Source organism: Abramis brama (genome assembly GCF_963993115.1).
Source record: "Abramis brama genome assembly, chromosome: 25".
NCBI classification, from domain to species: domain Eukaryota; kingdom Metazoa; phylum Chordata; class Actinopteri; order Cypriniformes; family Leuciscidae; genus Abramis; species Abramis brama.
The window spans coordinates 18,347,216-18,371,971 of record NC_139987.1 but is presented as its reverse complement, the minus strand read 5'-3'; the positions used below and the strand labels follow the sequence as shown (position 1 = coordinate 18,371,971).

General features: G+C 38.2%; 2 protein-coding genes and 1 long non-coding RNA gene across 6 annotated transcripts; 2 read left to right on the top strand and 1 right to left on the bottom strand.

Annotated features, from left to right (window-relative positions):
• The first annotated feature begins 1,038 nt into the window (after positions 1–1,038).
• On the top strand, positions 1,039–9,031 carry sparta (spartin a). Of its 2 annotated transcripts, none has more exons than XM_084104657.1 (7): positions 1,039–2,162; positions 5,494–5,688; positions 6,148–6,298; positions 6,565–6,759; positions 6,852–7,010; positions 7,156–7,246; positions 7,749–9,031. In XM_084104657.1, the coding sequence occupies exons 1-7, from the start codon at positions 1,467–1,469 to the stop codon at positions 7,957–7,959; spliced, it is 1,698 nt and encodes a 565-aa protein (XP_083960783.1). In that variant the 5' UTR covers positions 1,039–1,466; the 3' UTR covers positions 7,960–9,031. The 2 variants fall into 2 exon arrangements, with proteins under 2 accessions (XP_083960783.1, XP_083960784.1); XM_084104658.1 differs by lacking the exon at positions 7,749–9,031 and adding an exon at positions 7,415–7,626.
• On the top strand, positions 7,749–24,756 carry ccdc169 (coiled-coil domain containing 169). Of its 3 annotated transcripts, XM_084104660.1 has the most exons (9): positions 7,749–8,484; positions 12,802–13,244; positions 13,328–13,410; positions 18,120–18,230; positions 18,641–18,681; positions 23,375–23,473; positions 23,720–23,773; positions 23,911–23,981; positions 24,546–24,756. In XM_084104660.1, the coding sequence occupies exons 2-9, from the start codon at positions 13,099–13,101 to the stop codon at positions 24,637–24,639; spliced, it is 699 nt and encodes a 232-aa protein (XP_083960786.1). In that variant the 5' UTR covers positions 7,749–8,484; positions 12,802–13,098; the 3' UTR covers positions 24,640–24,756. The 3 variants fall into 3 exon arrangements, 2 of the variants coding, with proteins under 2 accessions (XP_083960786.1, XP_083960787.1); XR_014604666.1 differs by lacking the exon at positions 7,749–8,484 and having other exon boundaries at positions 13,078–13,244; positions 23,924–23,981; positions 24,549–24,607; XM_084104661.1 differs by lacking the exon at positions 7,749–8,484 and having other exon boundaries at positions 13,078–13,244; positions 24,549–24,749.
• Positions 10,132–11,644, bottom strand: LOC311076430. Its single transcript, XR_014604667.1, has 3 exons — positions 11,542–11,644; positions 10,588–10,620; positions 10,132–10,245 (listed from the first exon to the last, which is right to left on the bottom strand). It is a non-coding gene; the product is annotated as an uncharacterized lncRNA (long non-coding RNA).

The following is a 24,756-nucleotide window of genomic DNA, read 5'->3' as shown; positions in this document are numbered from 1 at the left end:
GAGTCTTTTGACCAGTGTGGTACACTTAACCCTCTATGGGACATTTATAAATGATGTGAGGGGAAAATTGCCTGTGAGACACAATGTTCAGCCAAAAATTAAGTTTACTAATGTATGACATCCACCTTCAGCCAAAAATGTATCTATTTGCCATGTGCTGTTTTTGGCTAAAAAGGACATGGAGACATTAGCAGCACATGTTAGGTCACATACTGAAAGTGCTCAAGTTCAGTTCTAGCAGCAGTACAATAGCCTTTTTGCCTGTGGTTTATAGATGGAGGAAAAGCTGTATCTTTCAGTAGTGATGGCAGTGCATCAGAAAATGAGGCCGTAGTAAAGTTTAAGATTGAGGATAGAAGCAGTGAAGGTGATAGCAGAGATTAAGACAAGTCATAGATTGTAAGTCAGGCTTTTGGGTATATTATCCTACACCAGTTTGAAGGATGTGATCATACAACTAGAGGTCAGGAAAGATGCCACTGCCTAATTGGCTTTATTACACTGGCAAGGACACTGCAAAAAAAGATAGTAAAAACCAAGTTACATGGGGTACACAGAGTCCTGTTAATTTTCACTTGTGCTACAATCATTGATTTGGAATTCCAAGAAAGAAATTGTTTTCCTGCTTTTTGAAACACTAAGACATGTTTTCACTATCCAGGCAGTGAAATTGTATTGAGTTTTTGACTTTTTTTTCACTTGTGAGTTCCAACTGAGATATAGTAGCACAAGATGAAATGGAATGTTAAGTAGTGAAAGACCCTTTCACTACTTTTCAGATAGTGAAAATGCACTTGAATGTGTGTGAAATTTCAATAATAAAAATAATTTACCCTAAAAGGCACTTTAGGTCAAAGATCACATGTAGAAAACACATTTTCTAGCTTTGATTTCATAATTAGTCCCGTATAGAGGGTTGATTTCCATGCGGCATGGTTTTATGGTAAACAACGACCTCTAGCGCTTACTGTATGAATCCCGTCCTGATCCCGAAAGCAAGTTTAACTCATTTTATCCATGCTGGTCTTTTTTTTTTTTTTTTTTTTAAATCGTTCCATCGTTTTTTAATCATTTATCTTATTTAGGCTTATACTACGTACTTAACTTTAGAACGCTAAAATATTTTTGGGTAGGCTATGGATAGAGACGAACAGGTTTCGCCTTGTGATGTACTTTATTCTTTCAGGTGTTTTAAGTAGGCCTATTACACAGAACAAAACAAAAAAATTCCGCGCCTTGGAGCGCTAGTGACCAGAAGCGCTATGTTTTATTTTTTTCCCCGTAATCTGGTCGAACCTGCTGGGTCACAAAAGCTGGTTAGCTATGCTATTAAGTGTACGTTCGGGCAGCCTGTCACGCTTTTCCTGAGTAGCTATATCTCGTAGACAACTTTAATAGTTACTGTTTTTAGTTTTCAACCGCAAAGTCATAACACAGTAATTTCTCTAAAGTGTCCTGGCATTGGAATGGAGTCATCAGATCCGGCTGATATTCGTACCATTCGCGAGAGCTACGCGAAAGCTCTGCAGTGTCTGAACACAGGGCTTCGGTATGATGATGCTGGGAATAAGGAGCAAGCTCTTCTTCAGTACAGACTGGGCAGGCGGTATCTTCTTAGAGGGCTAGAGGTGAACACACAGGGCGAGCGTTGCGTCGGACGCGGCTGGGACGTCGCGCGACAGACGCAGCTGAGGATGAACGAGACTCTGAGCACTATCACCTCTCGTCTAGGGGTGCTAGAGTCCACTGCGACCCCGGGTCAGCGCCTTTACCCGACCCTTCCTGTCCTCCAGGACCCCCAGCCACATCTCTCAGCTTCAGGAGGGGCCCCTGCTCGTCCTGCCTCCCCTATGGTGGGCTTCACTGTACCCATTGAGCTTCCACCAGCCTACACTCCACAACCAACAGATGGGCACCTGTCACTCTCTCATGGAGGCAACAGGCCATTTCAAGCTGCTCAGCCCCAGCGTCAGGCATTCGCCCCAGTCAATCTCAGAGAGGTTGGCATGGAGATTATGTTCTTGCCCAGTGGGGTGCAGATGTTCTTTGTGTCTGCTGAGGGTCATGTAAGCGCTCCTTCTTATCCAGGATACCTAAGAATAATCATTTACAGCAGCCAAAACTCTGACAGGAGTGCTGGCTATGCCCCAGCCTACCTACAGGTAAATATTGTGTTTGGACAATATTTCTATATTCATTTGTATGTATAATTATTTTTTTTTTTGTCTTATTCTCCAGCTGTGTTATTGTTTACTAAAACTATTAGTACAAATTGGGTAACACTTTACAATAGGTATACAGCATTTATTAATCATTGTTAATGTTAATTTCAACATTTACTAATACTTTATTAAAATCTTGTTAACATTAGTTAATGCACTGTGAACTAACATGAACAAACAATGAGTAACTGTATTTTTATTAACTAACGTTAACAAAGATTAACAAATACAGTAACAAATGGATTGCTCATTGTTAGTTCATGTCAGTTAATACATTAACTAATGTTAACTAATAAACCTTATTGTAAAGTGTTACCAAAAATTGTTTTAAAAAAATCTGAAATAAAATATAAATATAAATATTAAATGAAAAACCTAAACAACTTAAAAGAAAATGAGAAATGAAATAAATATTGAAGTACTACAATTAATTAAACTGAAATAAAAATAAATATGGGAATATATAAAAAAATGACAAAATCACATAACAAAATTAATAAATCTAAAATGAAAATGAAAACTGGAAATATAAAAATAAATATAATAATTGTGACTTGTTCCTTGTCTTAAGCAGAAAATGCTTTAAATTCTTTTTTGATTTATGCTTAAAATAAAATAAAAAGCAGTACGAAAACAAACGTATTAATCTTATGCAAAAAAAAAGGATTGTAACATTTTTAAAGGACGTTTATATATTCTTTACTGGCATACAAGACAAAAATATTGATCAAGAAAATTATTTTTTGTGTGTATGAATTGTTTATATATTCAGTTCAAAGTTTCATCTTCATTTTTGAAACTAGCATCACATTTTATATTATCCACCCTGTATTTTTGCTGTTAGCAAACCATTCACCACCTTGACAAGAACTGTATTCACCTTGCACACAAGAGAGGTCTTGTGATGATCACATGAAACTGGGCGTTTTTTTATTTACTTATTAAGAATTACATCTATGTAGAGTTTTGTTATTGTTGGACATCAGCTCATGGCTGACAGCAAAATAACTGAAATTACTGTCATGCTCATCATGCTATAACAATTACAAGCACATAGCACATTCTTCTTGTGTGGGAGAGCAGAGAGAGAAGTAGAAACCTTGTGTTTTATTAAGAGAAGGATTGAGATTCATTTGGAATAGACAATTCAATATGTAGTATTTGTGACAACTTTTAAACTCAGGGTAGTTTTACTTTCAGTTGTTTTTTTATAGTCACTCAAATCTGACATGGTTTAAAAATGATTCACTTTCAGATGTCAAAAGGGTGGTTTTACTGCTCCACCTCTTCTTTCAAACCCGCAAAAGCCAGCCCAACCAGACTCTGTGGTGGTTATATCAAGCTTATGCAGTGCTAGAAACAGTCTTGTTACAGATGAAGCCAGGGCTCTTTGTACAGAGTCGGTCTGCACGCTGTTTCAGCAAATAGAAATCTCAGTGAATAGCTGACTGTCGGCTCTGTGCAGTTTTGGCAGATTTCCAGTTTGAGGGCTGATAGCTATCCAGTGCTCCCATTGCTCTGGGGCTTGATGTAGGACACGTGCAGTCCACGCTCTAACATAACTGCTGCCTGTGTCCCACAGTGGTCTTTTGTCCCACTTTAGCTGTCCAGAACAAAGGGTGGCATTCTGAAAGGTCACACAGCGCCCAAAAATATGCAATAAAATTCCAGTCTCATCTGACCCCAGTTTTCCCTCATATGCACAGTGACATCCAAATACACAAAATTAATCTTTATTGTAGTTTAAAGCAGGGGTTTTCAAACGTTTTGTCGCTCAGGACTTGTATTTAGTTCTTACTGTTAAAAACTATGACTGTCAATACAATAAATTAACCGTGATAAATGATTTCTGAATGATTATCACATCGACAGTGAGTAATATCACGTTTTAAATGATTGTTAAACATAATTTTTTAACAACCTTATAATACATTTTTTCCTCATATGTGATCCTGGATCACAAAACCAGTCACAAGACGCACGGGTATATTTGTGGCTGGCAATAGCCAACAAAACATTGTATGGGTCAAAATTATCGATTTTTCTTTTATGCCTAAAATCATTAGGATATTAAGTAAAGATCATTGATCCATGAAGATATTTTGTAAATTTCCTACCTTAAATATATAAAAATGTATTTTTGTGAGTGGATGCTGCAAAATTGGCAACAGAAATGGACAACTTTAAAGGGATACTCCACTTTTTTTGGAAATAGGCTCTTTTTACAACTCCCCCAGAGTTAAACAGTTGAGTTTTACCGTTTTTGAATCCATTCAGCCGAACTCCGGGTCTGGCGGTACCACTTTTAGCATATAGCATAGATAATTGAATCGGACAAGACTATTAGCATCTCTCTCAAAAAAATGACCAAAGAGTTTCGATATTTTTCCTATTTAAAACTTGACTCTTCTGTAGTTCTGTAGTTACATTGTGTACTAAGACCGACGGAAAATGAAAAGCTGCGATTTTCTAGGCTGATATGGCTAGGAACTATACTCTCATTCCTGCGTAATAATCAAGAAACTTTGTGTAATGATATGACGCAGCGCCTGAAAATAGTCCCCAGCTCGGTAACTTCCAACGTGAACGGGACTAAGTTTGTCTAACCTATTAGACCTATTTTCAGGCGCTGAGTCATATCATTACGCCTGCTGGACTCATGGTACGGCAGCAAAGTTTCTTGATTATTACGCATGAATGAGAGTATAGTTCCTAGCCATATCATCCTAGAAAATCACAACTTTACATTTTCGGTCGGTCTTAGTACATGATGTAACTACAGAAGAGTCAAGTTTTAAATAGGAAAAATATCAAAACTCTTTGGTCATTTTTTTGAGAGAGATGCTAATGGTCCTGTCCGATTCAATGATCTATGCTAAGCTATGCTAAAAGTGGTACCGTCAGACCCGGAGATCGGCTGAATGGATTCGAAAACGGTAAAACTCAACTGTTTAACTCTGGAGGAGTTGTAAAATGAGCCTATTTCCAAAAAAAGTGGAGTATCCCTTTAAAGACGATTTTCTCAATATTTAGATTTTTTTGCACCCTCAGATTCCAGATTTTCAAATAGTTGTATCTCGGCCAAATATTATTTTTTTCAAAAATGATAAATATTCTTATTTATTCAGCTTTCAAATGATGTATAAATCTCAATATACAAAAAATTCTGTTGTTGCAGGCTCATGGGGGTCCCTGAACCTCAGTTTCAAATGTTTCGGTTTAAAAGATAAGGGAAAGATCATGTAAGAGACTCTTAATTTTGTGCTTGCAGGTTTGTGATTGGATCTACCCACTGTACCCTGACTCCCCAATCTTACTTAGCAACAAAGGTGTGTTCACCTTTCCTGACACCACAGCAGCAGTGCCAGGGTCCTACGTCGGGGTTGTGCTGTCCTCAGAGCTGCCTGCGGCAGACAGGGATCGGTTCCAGGAACAGCTGTCAGTGTTGGCACAGCTCAGGGTCCAGGTAATCAATCTCAGAGAAGAAAAGTTCTGATGAAAAAAAGACAAAAATAATAACTCTAATAGCTGTTTCTGAATCTATAAATTTAGTTTTGTATTACTTATAATGGTGCAGTCGCATTTAACATTGCTTGGCAAAATTTCTAATTCAAAATCCAGTCATTTCAATAGGAATCCATGTGATCCGGAGTATTGTGTGAGGGCGAAACATTTTCCCACAGTTTTCTCTTTGGGTTTGAGCCGGTCACACAAATTTGCTGCACTGATGAACAATAAGCTCTTGGTTTAAAAGTGACTTGTCATGCTTCATGCATTGCTACACTATTGATAATGGACAATGGACCCTTTTTTTGTCCTCCAAATTTCAGTTTATGTGAGATTTGTAACAATACAAAGCTAATTGAAAATCAGCAATTAAGTTTACTACCTCATACTGGTTATAACTGAGGCCTTTTTATTTAAGGTAGATGAAGAACATGGTGGTGCTACAGGAAAAGACACAAACCTGAGTGAGAAGGTTCCTCCTTCAGAAACATCTCTAACTCAATCACCAGGAGGAGAGGAGAAAACTGTTCCTGTGTGGAGTGAAAAAATGTCACAGAGCATTCTAGCAGGTCTGAACTTTACGATCAGAGTAAAGTAACCAAAACCTGGAATGTTTATAGCTATCTCATTGGATAGCTAGGATGTTTGTTTTTTTAGTTGTATGTCGTATTATATTTTAGAGAATTGGTTGAAGTTCACACTTTTACCATTTTAGGATAGTATGCACACATTGAACACCTTATTGGTACATTTTAAAACTTGCCACTAGAGGCCACTCTAATACACTCTAAAAGAAAAACAAGTGATGGAGGTATTGTGATTTTCCCCCCCATAGGGAGCTCCTGGTTGGGTCGGGGGGTTGTGCGAGGAGCTGAAGCTACCGGTAAAGCAATCCGGAGAGGAGCAACTAAGCTCCGAGAAAACATCACCCCAGAGGAGACGCCAGCAGAGGTCAGCCCCAAGGTCACCAAGGGCCTAAATGCAGCCAAGCAGGCCACTGGGGGTGCTGTGAAAGTCAGCCAGGTTCTAGGTAAAACAATGGTGTAATTAGTTTGATCACGTGCTGAAATGTTTAAAGCCTATTCTTTTAAGATCTACAACACATTTTGTTCTATTCACCAGTGGATGGTGTCGCTGCTGTGGCAGATAGAGTTGGGAAAGAACTCGCTCCACACGTGAAAAAACACGGTAGCAAACTCATCCCAGAATCCCTCAAGAAAAGCAAAGATGGCTGCTCCAAAATGGATGGAGCCAAGCTGGTGGCTGGAAGCAGCATACAAGGTAACCGAATAAATCGTTCAAATGTCCTGAAAGGCTTTTGCCATTTTACTTTTGTCCTGCTAAATAGAAGCTTGATTTAATATTTTAAATTTGTAGATTTTCATTTGAATTCATGTTCAAAAGCTAATTGTGTTGTAAACTGCAGGTTTATCAACTCTCTGGTCAAGTCTGGAGACAGCAGCAAAAACTATTGGCAAAAGTATAACTTCAGAGACGGTGACTACTGTGAGGCACAAGTAGGTGTTTTTTTATTTATTGCTCTTCAGGATTCAGGATTTCTCTTCTGCTTTCCTATTTTTCTTTTCCCCTGCCAATAGCCTGCTACTCTTGTTTTTTGCTATACCTATTTAAACTTCATTGCTTTGGGAAATGGTTTAATTTACTATTTCCTGTTGCTTTTTCAGATATAGGGGTCTGGGAAACCTCTTGGACCCCCCTAGCAGAATATAAATGGTGGCGGGTAAAAACACACTGCATTTTCTTTGACTAAGTTCTAACATACCCAAAGTGCCTTATTTTCCTGAGTTATTGACCATTCAGAAGTTGCTGAGAAGGTTCTTGTTCTTATTAACGGTCTGTCAGTGTGCTTTCTGAATTAAAACTGAGGTGAACGCAACATTTTGTCTGCTTCTGTTCATTTTTAAATGTTTCACATTAGTAAAAGAAATGTTTTTAGAATCAATAGTCAGACAATGTTTAAAGCTCATATAGCTCAGAATACCTCCATGTTTTGATCAGGTATGGAGACGAGGCAGGACAAGCTGCAGACACTGCAGTACAGTCTGCTGTCAATGTAGGTGTCACAGCATTTAATTTGGACAATCTGGTCATCAAGGGTATACTGAAGAGCGCAGGCAAGCAGACTGCAAAAGCAATGGAGAAGGATGAGTCAGGAAGAAACGGAACTAAGGAGAAAAAAAGCCACCTAAGAAAGGATGAGAAAAAATAAGGAAATATTTATTGTTATTGATTACCCTTTATTGCGTATGTTCTTGTAGCATCAAATTATAATTTTGTATTGATAATGAGATTATACTGTGTAATGTTTACTGCATTAGTGAAATGTTCTACCTTTGTTACAGCCTTACTTACAGATAATATATTTTTATTTTCTTAAAATATTCAGAGGGTTATATTTATAGAAGGAAACAATAGCATGTAATTAGGAAGTACATTTAGCATTCAGCACTTTGCACCCTTCAGATGCACATAATTCTGTGCTCTTGCTGTTTTTGGCCATTCTTGTAGCTCAAGTTAGTCTTCAAGCAAGTGCCTCATTAAAGTTTACTACAAAAAAATCATAGTAACCCTTTTTTTTTTTTACCATAGTAACACCATGGTACTTTTTGTAACTTTTGTGTATAACTGCCATAGTTGTAGGCTGATAAAATTTAGTAGATTCTTCATGTGGTGTTGTAATAGTAAAACCAAGGTAAAGGTTATGTAGGTAAGGTAAGGTAACGGCATATACCCAGCAAGCAATTTTGCGTCTAATAGACGTCTAATAGCCGTCTAAACACAGCCCAGACGTCTAGGCTAAAACGAGGCTAATTTTGGGCTGTCAGTGAAAATCTAATAGACGTCTAAACATAGCCCAAGAATAGACAGCTATTGAATGACTACATGTATACGTCTAATAGACGTCTAACCATAGCCCAAGAATAGACAATCAGACAGCTATTGAATGACTATATTTATACGTCTAATAGACGTCTAACCATAACCCAAGAATAGACTAGTCATCAATTAGACAGCTATTAAACGACTACATATATACGTCTAATAGACAGGCAATATGGGTCTAGGCTAAAACAAGGCTGATTTTGGGCTGTCAGTGAAAATCTAATAGACGTCTAACCATAGCCCAAGAATAGACTAGTCATCAATTACACTACATATACATGTAATAGACAACAAAATGAGGCATAAGGATTCTTTTCAAGGCAAGGCAAGGCAAGGCAAGTTTATTTATATAGCACATTTCATACACAATGGTAATTCAAAGTGCTTTACATACTATTAAAAATAATCAGAAGAAATAAGAATATACAAAACAGTTTAAAATAAAGAAACAAGAAAGAACTAAAAATAATTAAAACAGTTTAGAATAAAGAACAGTTTAAAATAAAGAAACGAGAAAGAACTAAAAATAATTAAAACAGTTTAGAATAAAGACTAAAATAAGACACAGTATAAACAGTCGGACAAACAGTGACACAGTGCTCATTCATTAAATGCAAAGTTAAACAGATGTGTTTTGAGTCTGGATTTGAATGTGACTAATGTAGGAGCACATCTGATCTCCTCTGGAAGCTGGTTCCAGCTGCGGCTGGCATAATAGCTAAAAGCAGACTCTCCTTGCTTAGAGTAAACTCTTGGAACTTCTAGCTGATGTGATCCTAATGATCTGAGTAATCTGTTGGGTTTGTATTCCGTGAGCATATCTGCAATGTATTGAGGTCCTAGGCCATTGAATGATTTATATACTAGTAATAATACTTTAAAATCAATCCTATAAGTAACTGGCAGCCAGTGTAATGACCTGAGGACTGGTGTGATATGATCATATTTTCTGGTTCTGCTAAGAATCCTGGCTGCAGCGTTCTGTATGAGCTGCAAATGTCTTATGGTCTTTTTGGGAAGGCCAGTGAGGAGTCCATTACAATAATCCACCCTGCTGGTGATGAAAGCATGCACTAGTTTTTCTAAGTCTTGATTGGAAACAAAGCATCTAATTCTTGCAATATTTTTCAGATGATAGTATGCTGATTTAGTTATTGCTTTGACATGACTATTGAAACTAAGGTCTGACTCTAAAGACACACCAAGATTCTTGACCTGATTTTTAGTTGTTTGACCTTTAGAGTGAAGGTATGCGTTCACCTTGAGAACTTCATCTTTGTTTCCAAACACAATGATTTCAGTTTTGTCTTTGTTTCACTCAAATATAACAGGTTCTCATAAATGAAAATCCATCCAAACTAATTGAATATAAAGGATTTATTTAGAACAATTATATTAACAACTTAGACAACATTCAAACATAAAAATTAACAAATAAAATATTGGAAAATATGTAAAACAACTTAAGATACTAAATTTTTTAAGAATAAATTATTATCTTTATATCCAAAACCACCACCCCCATCTCTTCCTGGTGCTTGTTTAAAATGACCAGAAATTGCATTTTTTATTTCCCATTCAGTCGCCGAAGGAAAGTTGGTCATCACTGCGTCTGCCAAATGAGAAAAAGAAAAAAATTATTGCTCAAGAAAAGCATTGTTGACAATCATTTTTAACTAATTACAGTCATTCACTTTTGCTAGGATGCACACTAGAGCTGGCCAATATAGAGTTAACGGAATATAGATTGAGACTATATAATTTATATCAATATTATGGTAAACCTACATCTTGGATGCCCTTAAGGTAAGCTAAAACATGCCAAAATTTAATTTCAAAGTGAACTATCCCTATAAATCATTCTTTATCACTTACTCATATAACTCTAATGAACATAAAAAGATACTTATAGGGGTAGTTCATTAAAAAAAAAATCATGTAAGCATTTACTCACTTTCACTTGGTTCCAAACATGTATGGCTTTCTTCTGTTGAACACACACAAAAAAAATATATATTTTGAAGAATGTTGGTAACAAGACATTTAATGGTAGTCATTGACAAGTGTTCTGTATATTCAATTGCTGTACTTTGTTGACTGATTGCTGGATAATTTGCGATAAACAGTGTCTTGAAATCGAATAAAGTGGATTACATCATTCCAGTTCTGAGGTTTTTACACTGGCTATATGTCTGTCAAAGAATTCATATCAAAATACTACAGCTGGTTATTAAATTAATTAACATTTTAAGGCCAAAGTAAATTTCTAATCTTCTGATGCATTATGAACCATCCAGAGCAGACCTCTCAGGTCATCTGGGACAGTAGCCAGCTACTTTTATATCAAATTTATAAGTCAAAATTAAAAAAAAAAGTCAAAACAAAACATGGAGAAGCAGCATTGCGGTTTTTATGCACCATATATCTGAAACAAATTCACTGAAAACTGAATGTATGCTGCATATTTTAATTCTTTTAAATAAAGTTTAAAGACTTTACTGTTTGCCACTACCTTTTATTAATTGGAAAGGAAAAAAAAAAAAAATTATAATTTCTTTTCATGTTGCACTATGTTGCTGTTAAGTTTTATGTAAAGTATACTTTGAAAATTTGCATTAAATCAAAAACTATTATTTCTTACTCCAATCTAAAAACAAAAATATATTGGTATCTTTAATAGTAATAAAAAATAGTAATGATAAGTTTCATAGTTTCATGCTTACCACCTTGAATTTAGATACATTTTAGATTAAGGGCACACAGTTGCAATAACACGTGCAAGTAACGTTAACTTGTTGGAGAAAAATAGTACTCTGCAATGGTAATGTTAAAATGTCACGGTTTCTACACATTATAACAACTAACTAATTTAAACAATGAACATAACAAAAATAACACGCATACTTACAAGACCGAAGTAGAAATTTGAAGGTTTTCAGAGTGTTGCTCGCCCGTTGCTCTCTGACAGCAGCCTCGTGTAAAATAAAATTGAAAATGGAGGAAATGTTTATCGCGAGATCTGGCTAAAGTGATCTAGTCGCGCAATGCCAGTAGTCCTAGTAGTCATGTCTCAGTAGTGTTTCGATTGTGCCATCTAGCGGTTGAGAAATGCAATTGCATTTGATTTAATTTGAAATGACAGTCATATCGTAGATTGTGTATGAATGTTATGTTTATGTGTGACAGCAAACATTAAGCTGTGTGAGCGAAAACATTTTTAAGACTAATATTCTTATACTAGCTCGCTGGTCTGAATCAGGGCTATAGCCAAGCCGTACGTAGACCAGATTGCTTTGATTTCGCCAGGTGGGCTAAAGCAGACCGCATATAGCCCGTCCAATTTGGAGCTAAATCGTGACAACAGATCGACCATGTCGTAAAATGTCACATTGAACCTTGCAGATATCATTACCAATGCGAACATGATGGAATATCAACCATTTCATGCACTGCCTGGCAAAAAAACTAGGCTACAATTAATCAGTTTTGACTAAAAGTGGGCAACAATAGCCGGGTCTGAATACGAGCTAAATCGTGGCTACGCACAGCCTACACATATAACATGTAAAATAAAGCAAACCAAACAACTTGTAATCACATCTGACTTTGCTTACATGATGGAATATCATACATCTCACAAGTTATTTTGGAAAAAAATACATTTATCCAGATTAAATGTTATTTGGGCTAAAATTGGGTTACGCATAGCCGGGTCTGAATACGAGCTAAATCGTGGCTACGCACAGCCTACACATATAACATGTAAAATAAAGTAAACCAAACAACTTGTAATCACGGTAGACTTTGCATACATGATGGAATATCATACATCTCACAAGTTATTTTGGAAAAAAAATACATTTATCCAGATTAAATGTTATTTGGGCTAAAAGTGGGTTACGCATAGCCGGGTCTGAATACGAGCTAAATCGTGGCTACGCACAGCCTATAACATGTAGCCTAAAATAAAGTAAGCCAAACAACTTGTAATCACGGTAGACTTTGCTTACATGATGGAATATCATACATCTCACAAGTTATTTTGGAAAAAAATACATTTATCCAGATTAAATGTTATTTGGGCTAAAAGTGGGTTACACATAGCCGGACTATATCGGGTCTATATTTAACCCAGACGTTGAAAAGACGGCTATTGCTTGCTGGGTAGTGGCCAAAAGTAATGTCTGAAGGGGATATTTGCACAATACTTGCTTTTACTGACACTTCAGGTTCTATTAAACAATCAAAATATTAGGAGTATGTTATATTGGGAAGAAGAATACACTAAACTTTTAAAAGACAAAATTATTACACCCCAGACACAACTTCACAACATACAAAATATGAAATAAAAAGTTAATGAAAAAAAGTTTGAATTCCTTGGTCGGACATCACTAGTTTTGGCCACTACTGCTAGGTGCTGTGTGGAGTAATCCCGTGAACAGTGTTGTGGCCGTTCGTTGCCATGGTTACAGCGCAACAATCAGCATCGCATGACACAGATGAAAGTGAAACCCGTCCATTACTCAGACTGAACATGGGAGAAACTAATGTCAGAAATGATGAGTTATCCCAACTGCAAGCAGAAGTCGAGGAAGAGAGAGAGTTCAAGTAAGTGCAAACATTCAGTTGCAAATTGATTTGACTTATCCGGTTATTTCACCCTCTATTAATTGTATGAAATCGTTTTAAAGGGACATGTTGCAGGATTCGGTGTCTGACCTGAGGAGCACACTGGCTGATTTGGAGAAGAGACTTCACAGTGTAGATGGAGAAGGTCTGTAACGTATATATATATATATATATATATATATATATAATATTTTTTGATTTTTTTGATTTTTTTGCACTGCTCTCACTGTAAAAAAAGAAAAGTTGACTTAACTTAAAATTATAAGGCAACTTGCTGCACAGATTTTTTGAGTTGACTCAACTAACAGAGTTTACTCAACTGGAGATGTTGTAGTTGAGTCAACTCAACTACAACATCTCAACATTTTAAGAGTTCTGAGTCAACTCAACTATAGAGATGTTTTAGTTGAGTCAACTCAAAAAAATCTGTGCAGCAAGTTGCCTTATAATTTTAAGTTAAGTCAACTTTTCTTTTTTTACAGTGCTGCTGTAGGCTAACTTGCTCCATTATGCGGCGCTCTTGAACGATTTAAAAGTTAGTATGGTCTACCCCAGCGTCTAACTATGGAATTCCAACGCTGCCAAAATAATACATAAATAAATATACATAAATACATAAATATACATAAATACATAAATATATACATAAATACATAAATAAATAATACATATATAAATATATAATTAAAAAATAATTCTATATTTATATATAAATATATAATGTAAATAAAAAAAATCAAAAAATCAAATCAAAGTCAGTTAAAAGAGAATGAGGTGAGCAAAACATGTAACGCTAGTAGCCTGAGATAGAAATGTTAAAATGACCAACGTTTTGAATTGAAAATATGCATTTACGTGATTCATGTAATTCCTGAGTGTGACCAGACAAGAAACCTTTTACGTTTTCGACATATTAGGCATACAAATAAAAGTGCATGTGTGCATATGTGTTACGAACTGCTCCGAGACTCGAAGGTAAAGATCCAAACGCAGCTTTATTTAGGGGTAATCCAAAGAACAAGCAATAGGTCATACACTGGAAGGCAGTCCAAACAAACAAACAAACAAACCAGGCAGGGACCAGAGGCAAGAGAGTAATCCAGGGACCAGAGGCAAGAGAGTAATCCAGGGAACAGGGCAAGATATCCAAAAACCAAGAGACACAAAACCAGGGAAAAACGCTCAGAAGTGCAGTGCAACAACATACAAAACTTCGCAGTGAGTGATGGGGTGAACCAGGCTTATATGGGGTGAACTAAACAAGAAGATGAGATACAGGTGAATGTGATAATGAGTGCTGATGAGTCCAGGCAGAGAATGATGGGAGATGTAGTCTGTGAGTGAACATGAGAGTCAGGTGTGGAGTGCCCTCTGGTGGCTCTCAAGGGCACTCCAGCTGGTTATCGTTACATAGCCCCTCCCCAAAGAGCGGCTTCCAGACGCTCCAAAACTGTCCAGGTGGGAGGTGGCCCGGAGGCGGATCCGGGGGCGGGATGGAGGGCCAGGTCCGTGGAGCGGAAGAGGACCTTGAGACTGCGGTAATACGGGAGGCCAGGACGGAGCAGGCAGTGCAGGCGACCAGGGCGGAGCAGGCTGTGCAGGCGGCCAGGGCGGAGCAGGCTGTGCAGGCGACCAGGGCGGAGCAGGCTGTGCAGGCGACCAGGGCGGAGACGACCCTTCAGGCGGCCAGGGAGGCGACCATGGCACAGGAACAGACACCGGCTCAGGAACAGACACCGGCTCAGGGACAGGAACAGACACCGGCTCAGGAACAGGAACAGACACCGGCTCAGGAACAGGAACAGACACCGGCTCAGGAACAGGAACAGACACCGGCTCAGGAACAGGAACAGACACCGGCTCAGGAACAGGAACAGACACCGGCTCAGGAACAGGAACAGACACCGGCTCAGGAACAGGAACAGACACCGGCTCAGGAACAGACACCGGCTCAGGAACAGACACCGGCTCAGGAACAGACACCGGCTCAGGAACAGACACCGGCTCAGGAACAGACACCGGCTCAGGAACAGACACCGGCTCAGGAACAGACACCGGCTCAGGAACAGACACCGGCTCAGCGGCGGCCATCTTTTCCGAAGACACTGGCTCGGCGGAAGCCATCTTTTCCTGAGACACTGGCTCGGCGGAAACCATCTTGTCCTGAGACACTGGCTCGGCGGTGGCCATCTTGTCCGAAGACACAGGCGTGGTTTCAGCCATCTTGTCCGAAGACACAGGCGTGGAGTCGGCCATCTTGTCCGAAGACACAGGCGTGGAGTCGGCCATCTTGTCCGAAGACACAGGCGTGGAGTCGGCCATCTTGTCCGAAGACACAGGCGTGGAGTCGGCCATCTTGTCCGAAGACACAGGCGTGGAGTCGGCCATCTTGTCCGAAGACACAGGCGCAGAAAGAGGAAGAGGAACAGATTCAGGCTCAGGAACAGATTCAGTCTCGGTGGGACGAGACTCTTGACGGGCGGACGTGACGTGAAGCTCAGTCTCTGGATCGGCAGAAGTGACGTGAAGCTCAGTCTCTGGATCGGCAGAAGTGACGTGAAGCTCAGTCTCTGGATCGGCAGAAGTGTCGTGAAGCTCAGTCTCTGGATCGGCAGAAGTGACGTGAACAGTCTCTGGATCGGCAGAAGTGACGTGAACAGTCTCTGGATCGGCAGAAGTGACGTGAACAGTCTCTGGATCGGCAGAAGTGACGTGAACAGTCTCTGGCTCAGGATCAGCGCGCTCTGAGCTTGACGGGACCAGCGGCGAGGGCTTTGAGCTGGGTAGGACCAGCGGCGAAGAGGACTCTGAGCTGGTTAGGACCAGCGATGAAGAGGGCTTTGAGCTGGAAAGGACCAGCGATGAAGAGGGCTCTGAACTGGACGGAACCAGCGGCGAAGAGGGCTCTGAGCTGGGCAGGACCAGCGGCGAAGAGGGCTCTGAGCTGGACGGAACCAGCGATGAAGAGGGCTCTGTGCTGGGCAGGACCAGCGGCGAAGAGGGCTCTGTGCTGGATGGAACCAGCGATGAAGAGGGCTCTGTGCTGGACGGGACCAGCGGTGAAGAAGGCTCTGTGCTGGACGGGACCAGCGGTGAAGAAGGCTCTGTGCTGGACGGGACCAGCGGTGAAGACTCTAGCTTGGCGGGCATGTCGCTTGCTGTCTCAGGCGCGGCGGGCATGATGCTCTCAGTCTCAGGGGCGGCGGGCATGACGCATACTGCCTTGGCTTCGGCAGATCTGACGTGAAGTGCGGGCTCGGCTGGACTGGCGTGAAGTGCAGGCTCGGCTGGACTGGCGTGAAGTGCAGGCTCGGCAAGGCTGACGAGGAGAAGATCAGGCTGAGGGGATACTGCAGGCTCACGGAGCTCCTCCTCTACCCCGCCCACAGTAAACGATGATCCGCTTAACAAAAGGGCCAGATCAATATAGTGCTCCAAAGTCTCGTGAGGATCATGCAAGGGCATGAATGAACTGAGCGGTTCAGATAGCCCTCCCCGAAAAAAGATCTTAAGGCATTCTGTGTTCATTGAGGTGAGATTTGCCAGTTCAATAAACTCCTCGACATACCTCTCAATCGGCCGATTCCCCTGACGGAGACGCAGGATTTGTACTGCTGTATCTGATGGCATCGCTGCTGGATCTAGGTATGGCGAAGTTTTCTGTTACGAACTGCTCCGAGACTCGAAGGTAAAGATCCAAACGCAGCTTTATTTAGGGGTAATCCAAAGAACAAGCAATAGGTCATACACTGGAAGGCAGTCCAAACAAACAAACAAACAAACAAAACAGGCAGGGACCAGAGGCAAGAGAGTAATCCAGGGACCAGAGGCAAGAGAGTAATCCAGGGAACAGGGCAAGATATCCAAAAACCAAGAGACACAAAACCAGGGAAAAACGCTCAGAAGTGCAGTGCAACAACATACAAAACTTCGCAGTGAGTGATGGGGTGAACCAGGCTTATATGGGGTGAACTAAACAAGAAGATGAGATACAGGTGAATGTGATAATGAGTGCTGATGAGTCCAGGCAGAGAATGATGGGAGATGTAGTCTGTGAGTGAACATGAGAGTCAGGTGTGGAGTGCCCTCTGGTGGCTCTCAAGGGCACTCCAGCTGGTTATCGTTACAATATGATTTGCAAATAGTTCAAATTATTTCCCAACAAGAATTAGATCTAGAATTTCTGTTTATTTATGCTTTGACATTACGGTTACGGCCTTGCAAAAAATACATTTGACTAGTAATCTAAAAGTAAAACTACTAAAAGCAAAAATAATTAACCCCTTCGCAGGAGTTTGACTGACAGGCGATCTGACCAATCATAATCCTCCATCCGCCATTTTTGTCCGACAAATCAGTCAGGAGATTAACGTTGGAGGATTTGAACATGGATTTGAACTTGAAAAACGGAGTGGACTGACGTCTTTCCGCGGTTAAAACAACATTTCTTATGTTCATTCATGTTTATTTGATGCTATAAATTAACTAGAAGGAAGAGATGATCGGTTCACGAGAAGCTTTAACTGAGGCGCCACAGCGATCTGTCACGACACATTAAAGAGCATTAAAGAACCACAAAATGGTATTTATTGTTTACGTTTCTTTAAAAAATGACCAAATTTGAAAGTTAAGTTTCATATCAAAAGTAACCCAAAAGTAATCTGGTCTGTCCTGTCAGTCAGCTCGTTGTCAGTGTCCTCTTTGCTCCGCAATTTATTTTTGTGAGAACATGGTGTGGAGTGAGAGCGGCATGGCTTGTCGGACATAGCAACAGTAACTAAAGGGGGCGGGTCTTTGCGAACGGTCAATTGAAGCTGAGCCGTATCTCAATATCCGATTTTGCATTCTGCTCAGAGAACGAGTGGAGGACCAGATATGAGACACAGCTGGAGCTGAACGAGCAGCTGGAGAAACAAATCACTGTGGTTCGAGAGAGACTTGAGACCCTCCGTAGTGATCCCGCAGGTAGCAATACACGCGCTTTCTTTTTCATTTTTTTCTTTCTTTTTTGTGTGCCCATATATATTTCGTAATTTATAAAGTTTTTAGACCTCCTTTAGTGTGTCACAATCAATCAGCAATAATAGAAAGAAAGACACGCAACATTATGGGCTGGGTCATAATCCATGTCCATGGTTTCACATAGGCTACTTCATTCATGGTTTTCTCTGCTGGCTCTAAGTTCTCTTCAGCTTCTTTATCACATCAGTCATGATCAAATAATTGAACAAGGGTCCTATTGTGCTGATACAGAATGAAATATAAGGCAGGCCCAGGCAAGCTATATTTACAAATAAGAGCTGTGAAATGCTGTTATATTGATGTATTGCATACACACTGCACCATGTAAGCCCAACTTTTGTCTTACTCTTCAGATCGACTGGCTTCTATTCGCTCTTATGACGAAATGTCCGAGGTAAGTATTCCAGCAGCAACTTTTTTTGCTATACCTCCCCCCAAAAAATAAAAAATAAATAAATAAATAAATCATAAACACAATTGTAATGGTTATTATAAAACCATTTTATTAAAAAAATAATTATAGTTAAATTAATGTAAATAATTTAACCCTTTCATGCATGAATTATGATAACCTCAGTCAGGATTTTTTTCCTATGTGTTTTTATTGCTCTTAGGGCATGAAAAACAAGAATTGATTTTTATTTTATTTTTTTACAAATTTTTCAAAGAGATCTTCAGATGTCCACTTGAGTGGACAGCATGCGTTTATGGTTTAAACTTAAGATATACTATATTAAATATAAGACAATAATCAAGCAGATAAAGTATGTGAATTTAACAAACTAATCAATACAATTATATCAAATCATATGAAAACTATAAAATATATACAAAAAATAAATGCAAAATATTGCAAAGGCTTCATACAACTTCATACAAGTTGCACTTCGCGTATCTTTGATATCAGAACATGAGGACGTGATTCCATCAGAATTTTCTACAGTCTGTCAAGGTACAACTGTGGAAACCACTCAGATGATCCCTCCAGTGCACCAGAGTATGGAGATTTACCCTTATTAGCTGATAATTCTGATTATGTTCAAGATGGACATGCACGTTTCTATCATAGCCCTCCTCTGAGAAAACCTAGCGATACGTTTTTTTCAATCTCATCTGAAATGATCAGTGTTTGTTGGGGGTAATGCATTACAAGTAACATGCATAACGCATTCAGATTACTTTTTTGATGTTACAAGTAAAGTAATGTGTTACAAGTAACATGCATTACCTAATCAGATTACTTTTTGATCTAACAAGTAATTAACTACAAGTAATGTGCATTACCTAATCAGATTACTTTTTGATGTTATGAGTAAGGAAACGCATTACAAGTAACATGCATTATGTAATCAGATTACTTTTTGATCTAACAAGTAATGCATTACAAGTGTCATACATTATGTAATCACATGACTTTTTTCGATGTCAATGAAAATTACATTCTAATAATACAAGTACATTTATTTACAGTAAAAAAAGTCACTGCAGATTGTTTTTAAGTTTTAAATTTCAAAAACAATATTCACATTATAATTATGAATTGTAGCTGAAATATAGCAATTGATGCATGACGTCCACTACAGTGGACATGTGATTAATCTGAGTTTTCTCTCAATCTAAAATCAAAACTTGGAAAATTTTACTGTGATAGGACTCATTAGATATTGCTTGATGCTGCAATATTTTTTTTACCTACAAGAGTCTCCTAGGAAAACACAAAGGCTTGCCACTTGGTTGCAATTTATAGGATGATGCACCAGGGTCCAATGAAGAGGCTGATGTGCAACTTTGCCATAAAAACCCGTGCAAATTCAAGAAAATGCTTTTTTAATAGCTGTCCACTGTAGTGACCACTATGCGTGAAAGGGTTAATTTAAAAATAAATAAAATAAAATTCAAATGACTTCTATTCGCTCATATATGATTAAATGTCCATGGTACATTCCAGCTACAAAAAGTGCTACCAATTTCTAAAAAATATAAATAAAACTGAAATTGTTATTAATTATAAAATCTTCATAAATATTTGTTTAAATATATTAAAATATAATTAAATTAATGAACATAATTAATTTTAAATAATTGATATTTTATTAATAATAAAATTATAAACGTCAGTAGGGTGTTAAATGTACCAGTAATTCGGTACCAAGTCGATACTAAAATTTTAAAAACATAATGATACCAGCCTATCGTACCAAGCACCGGGTCAATCCGGATACCAGCTGCAGCTGCTTTTAAACAATCCCATGTGAAAAGTGTCAAAGGTTTCTATTTACAACTTGTTTTGCAGCATTGAGCATTGTAGCCAATCACAGACATGTTTGTTGAGCATGTGATCCCAATGGCCAATCACAGGCTTTTAAAGGGTTAGTTCACCCAAAAATGAAATTTCTGTCATTAATTACTCACCCTCATGTTGTTCCAAACCCTTAAGACCTTCGTTCATCTTTGGAACACAAATTAAGATATTTTTGATGAAATCCGAGAGGTTTCTTATTTTTTCCCAAATTCCGTTTTATTTTTTCCCAAATTCCTTTTTTTCCGTTTTAATTTTTGGGAATTCAGGTTTTTTTTTACCCTTTACTGTTATTTTAGTCTTAAAAAGAGAGCTTTTAATGTTAATGATTAAAATGTACACAAATAAAATAGGAATGACCTTAAATTTATTGAGGTAACAAACATCACATCATTTACTCAGTACTTTTCAGTAACAACAAAATATGAATGGTAATGAGCTTTATACTGTCCAGTAAAATAAATTATATTAGTTTATATAAGTTTAAATAAAAGTGCTCCATTAGCTCTTTCTTTCAAGTAAAGAAAATAGGACAAAAAAAAAACAAAATTCAGAGTTATACATAAAGTACTTATAAGAATCATCTTTTCCATACAGTACATTAAAGTGCATCAAAAACAAGGCAAAATACAGCAAGTAGGGCCTACTCCCTGAGTTATGAAATTAAAGTTAACTTTGTCATCATGTAACAGCCAAGTTGAATGCAGCAGCAGTAATGCACGTATGTAGGGACGTGGTGGCCTTAATAGCGTTATCATTGTACTTCTCCTTGTTCTTCACATGGCTTTTGGATAACAGGTGGTCAGTGCATGTATTTTTGCACTTCCAGTCAACGGAATGTTGACAAAACTTACAAAACAAGAGTTCGCCTGACACATAAAAGTCACGTGGGAACTGCTCGGCTCGGTACTGAGGGCTTAGCGTTGAGTTTCTTAACTTTTTCGCCGACGAAAGCAGAGCCGTTGAGAGCCGCTTCGCCATGCTTTCATTGTTTTGAAGGGGGAGCTGAAATGACGGGAGGGGTTGTGTCGCCCAGATTTGCTTCCCCCGGTCTACATTTTCCTCAGACATACGTTTTTCTCCCACACAAAAACAAAATTTTATTCCAAATATGTAAAATTCCGCGTTAACACTAGATTCCGCGTTAATTTGCCAATTCCGCGATTCCGTCCGCGATTCCGTGATCACGGAAATTATAGGGCCCTACAATAGGCAGCAAGAACCCGGAAGCGCTACATTGTGTTTACTACGTGATCAGCGTAGGAGACTGACACAGAAGAGAAGAAATTGTTGAATAAAGTCATTATTTTTGTTTGTTTGTTGCGCAAAAAAAGTATTCTCCTCACTTCATAACATTAAGGTTGAACCACTGTAGTCACATTGACTATTTTAACGTTGTCTTTACTACCTTTCTGGGCCTTGAAAGTTGCAATGACGTTGCTGCCTATGGCTGGTTCAGAAAACTCTCGTATTTCATCAAAAATATCTTAATTTGTGTTCCAAAGATTAACTAATGTCTTACGGGTTTAGAATGACATGAGGGTGAGTAATTAATGACAGAAATTTCATTTTTGGGTGAACTAACCCTTTAAGTTAGACAGAATCCTCAGAGTTCTGCACGTTCACAAATACCGATCTGTCCGTTATAACCAACTAATTATAAAGACGATGTTAATAAGATATTAATTGTGCAGTTTAGACAGATTTTTTTTATTTTTACTATAACATAGGTTTTCAGTGAGTTTGAGCTCAACTGAAGTGATATCGGCTTTATTGATTATAAAGGGACTGCTCTTTGCTTGCTTACTGTATAACCCATTCATAATTTGAATAAAACCTTTAATTTTTATACTGCTATGCACACACTGCAAAGTTTCAGGAGTGACAGTGACATTAAAATGTGGGACTGAATCTGAAATTGAGATGTTTGACAAGAGACGGGACAAAGAAAATATGATAGGGTACATCAAAATAGATCTGTGCAGCAATGTAAGTGAAACAGAACAGCCACATGTTCTGTTGCCTGAAATGTGTAAACCTTGCTTTTCATTTTATTACAAACTTTTCATTAGATTTTTTTTAATGCCGTGTTTACTTAACTGAACAATATTTGGCTGCATGCTAATGTTTTAATGTATTATTTTCTTATAATCATTAATAGCATTAAAAATGAACTAATTTAATATATTTAATATATATATATTTTTATTTAAATAGTTAAATAACACATTAAAACAAAATGGTTACAATAGTTTTTGCTATGGTACTGAAATTGGTACCAAGAACCGTACAATTTGACTGGTATTGGTACCGTTTACTAAAATTTTGGTACCGTGATAAACAAATAGCCCAAAATACACATCTCCCTCCCTCACACCCCTTTCTATGCAGCGTGAAAGAGACGCTTCAGTTTCTGCATCAGTTCATATACGTTTCATTTTCAGCGGCTACTGTTGCGTGGTGCAATTGTTTCTCATTACAGCCTGGCTACCTAACTATGGTCCTCTGCCAAAGACGAGATTAAAAAAAATCTGCTGAGACAGCCTGCGAAAAATATTTAATCAGTGAGAACTAATCTGTAAATGAGGGAAGAGAAGTGAGAAAGATTTGAGTGAGCCATGCTGCAGGGATGGGATGATAATTATAGAACAGAAAATGAAAATGTTTGGGGTTACTCATAACCCCTAGCAAAGAACCTTTAACTTTGTCCTAATTATATAATCATAAGAATGTTCATGTAATTTACGTCTTGTCTTAAGTCCATGTGCTGAGATATGTTTGTGTTCAGGATGCTCTCAGACAGAGGCTCAAATTGCTTTCTACTGAGAAGAGCGACCTTCAATCCCAGCTGATGGATTTCAAAATGAGAATTGTGCAGGAAGGAAAGGTGAAGCTCTACCAATCTTCTATTCAGAAAAATGCCCTCTAGTTATGGATCATATCATATTGTTGTACACAATCCCCAGCTATTAATTGTAATGTAATTGACATTATCATGAGGGAGTGATTGAGTTTAGATTTGGGCTGCTGAATTCCCCTATGCCTGTAATTATCTAATGATTACGCTGACATAAGAGTCCTAATTATTTCTTCATGCATGAAGTGCCTTTATTATGCATTTTGTTTCTTATAGACTTACCAGAAAGTCTACGAAGAGAGGCGGGCATATCTTACAGAGATTGCAAAGGTGAAGAACACATTTAAAATAAAATTTGATCAATTTTCCAGTTTCTTCTTTCAGTTATTCAGATGCTTTTATCCAAAGTGCTTTACAGTATGTAGGTAGCCTGTGTCGTGTTCATAACTATGATAATGTATCCTTAGCTGTCCTCAACAGTGAACAGAAAACAGCAGATGGTTCTAGCCCGGAGGACAGCACTGGGTCCAGACAAAACGTAAATGTTAAAATGCACAGCACATCATCAAATGACACCACTTTGGTTCAGAGAAAACAATGTCAGTTCTTATATTTTCTGAAACATTTTTAAGTAACATGGAAAAACATGCAGAGTTATTCAGTTATTACAAGGAAACCAGAATGTGATTATCTCATTATGTACTTACTTATTTCACTGGTAGGTCCTACTTAAAATCCTGAGTAAGACTTGAGTATTAACGTAAAGAGATAGTTCACACATAAATTGTCATCAATTACTTATCCTCATTCAAACCTGTATGAAGTTCTTTTTTCTTTCTTCTTACCAACACTGAATTTTCAAAACATTTTCTGAAAGAAAACCATACATACAGCCAGGTTTGAATATATAAGGGTAAATGATTAGACTTTTCATTTCTAGGTGAACCATCCTGGTTTAATTGTCTCATAAAAATACAATTTGCATATAAAGTGAAACAGATGGATGATCTGTGGATGGATGGCAGTGGTTGGGTACTTTTGAATACATTGTTAAAATGTTGGATGTCCTATAGCCTACCTTGTTTTTTATTTCCCTTTCCAGCAGAGGCCAGGATATGATGCAACATTCAAATATGATGAAGGTGTCTGTCAAAAAAACACCTGCAAGAAGCCGACTCCCTCGATTAAAACATTAATGCAGTGCATGGATCCATCAATTATTGTTTGATTGTGTTTTGAAAAAGTGTCCTACAATTAAGCATTATTTTGGTTGGACCACTCTGATCTCACTTATGTTCACTATAAATACTTTT

Coding starts and splice junctions, on each gene's coding strand:
- sparta (XM_084104657.1), top strand. CDS start 1,467: ATGGAGTCATCAGATCCGGCTGATATTCGTACCATTCGCGAGAGCTAC. Junction 6,299..6,564: donor GTCACAGAGCATTCTAGCAG/GTCTGAACTTTA, acceptor TCCCCCCCATAG/GGAGCTCCTGGTTGGGTCGG. Junction 7,011..7,155: donor GGCTGGAAGCAGCATACAAG/GTAACCGAATAA, acceptor TGTAAACTGCAG/GTTTATCAACTCTCTGGTCA.
- ccdc169 (XM_084104660.1), top strand. CDS start 13,099: ATGGTTACAGCGCAACAATCAGCATCGCATGACACAGATGAAAGTGAA. Junction 18,231..18,640: donor CCTCCGTAGTGATCCCGCAG/GTAGCAATACAC, acceptor CTTACTCTTCAG/ATCGACTGGCTTCTATTCGC. Junction 18,682..23,374: donor CTTATGACGAAATGTCCGAG/GTAAGTATTCCA, acceptor GTTTGTGTTCAG/GATGCTCTCAGACAGAGGCT.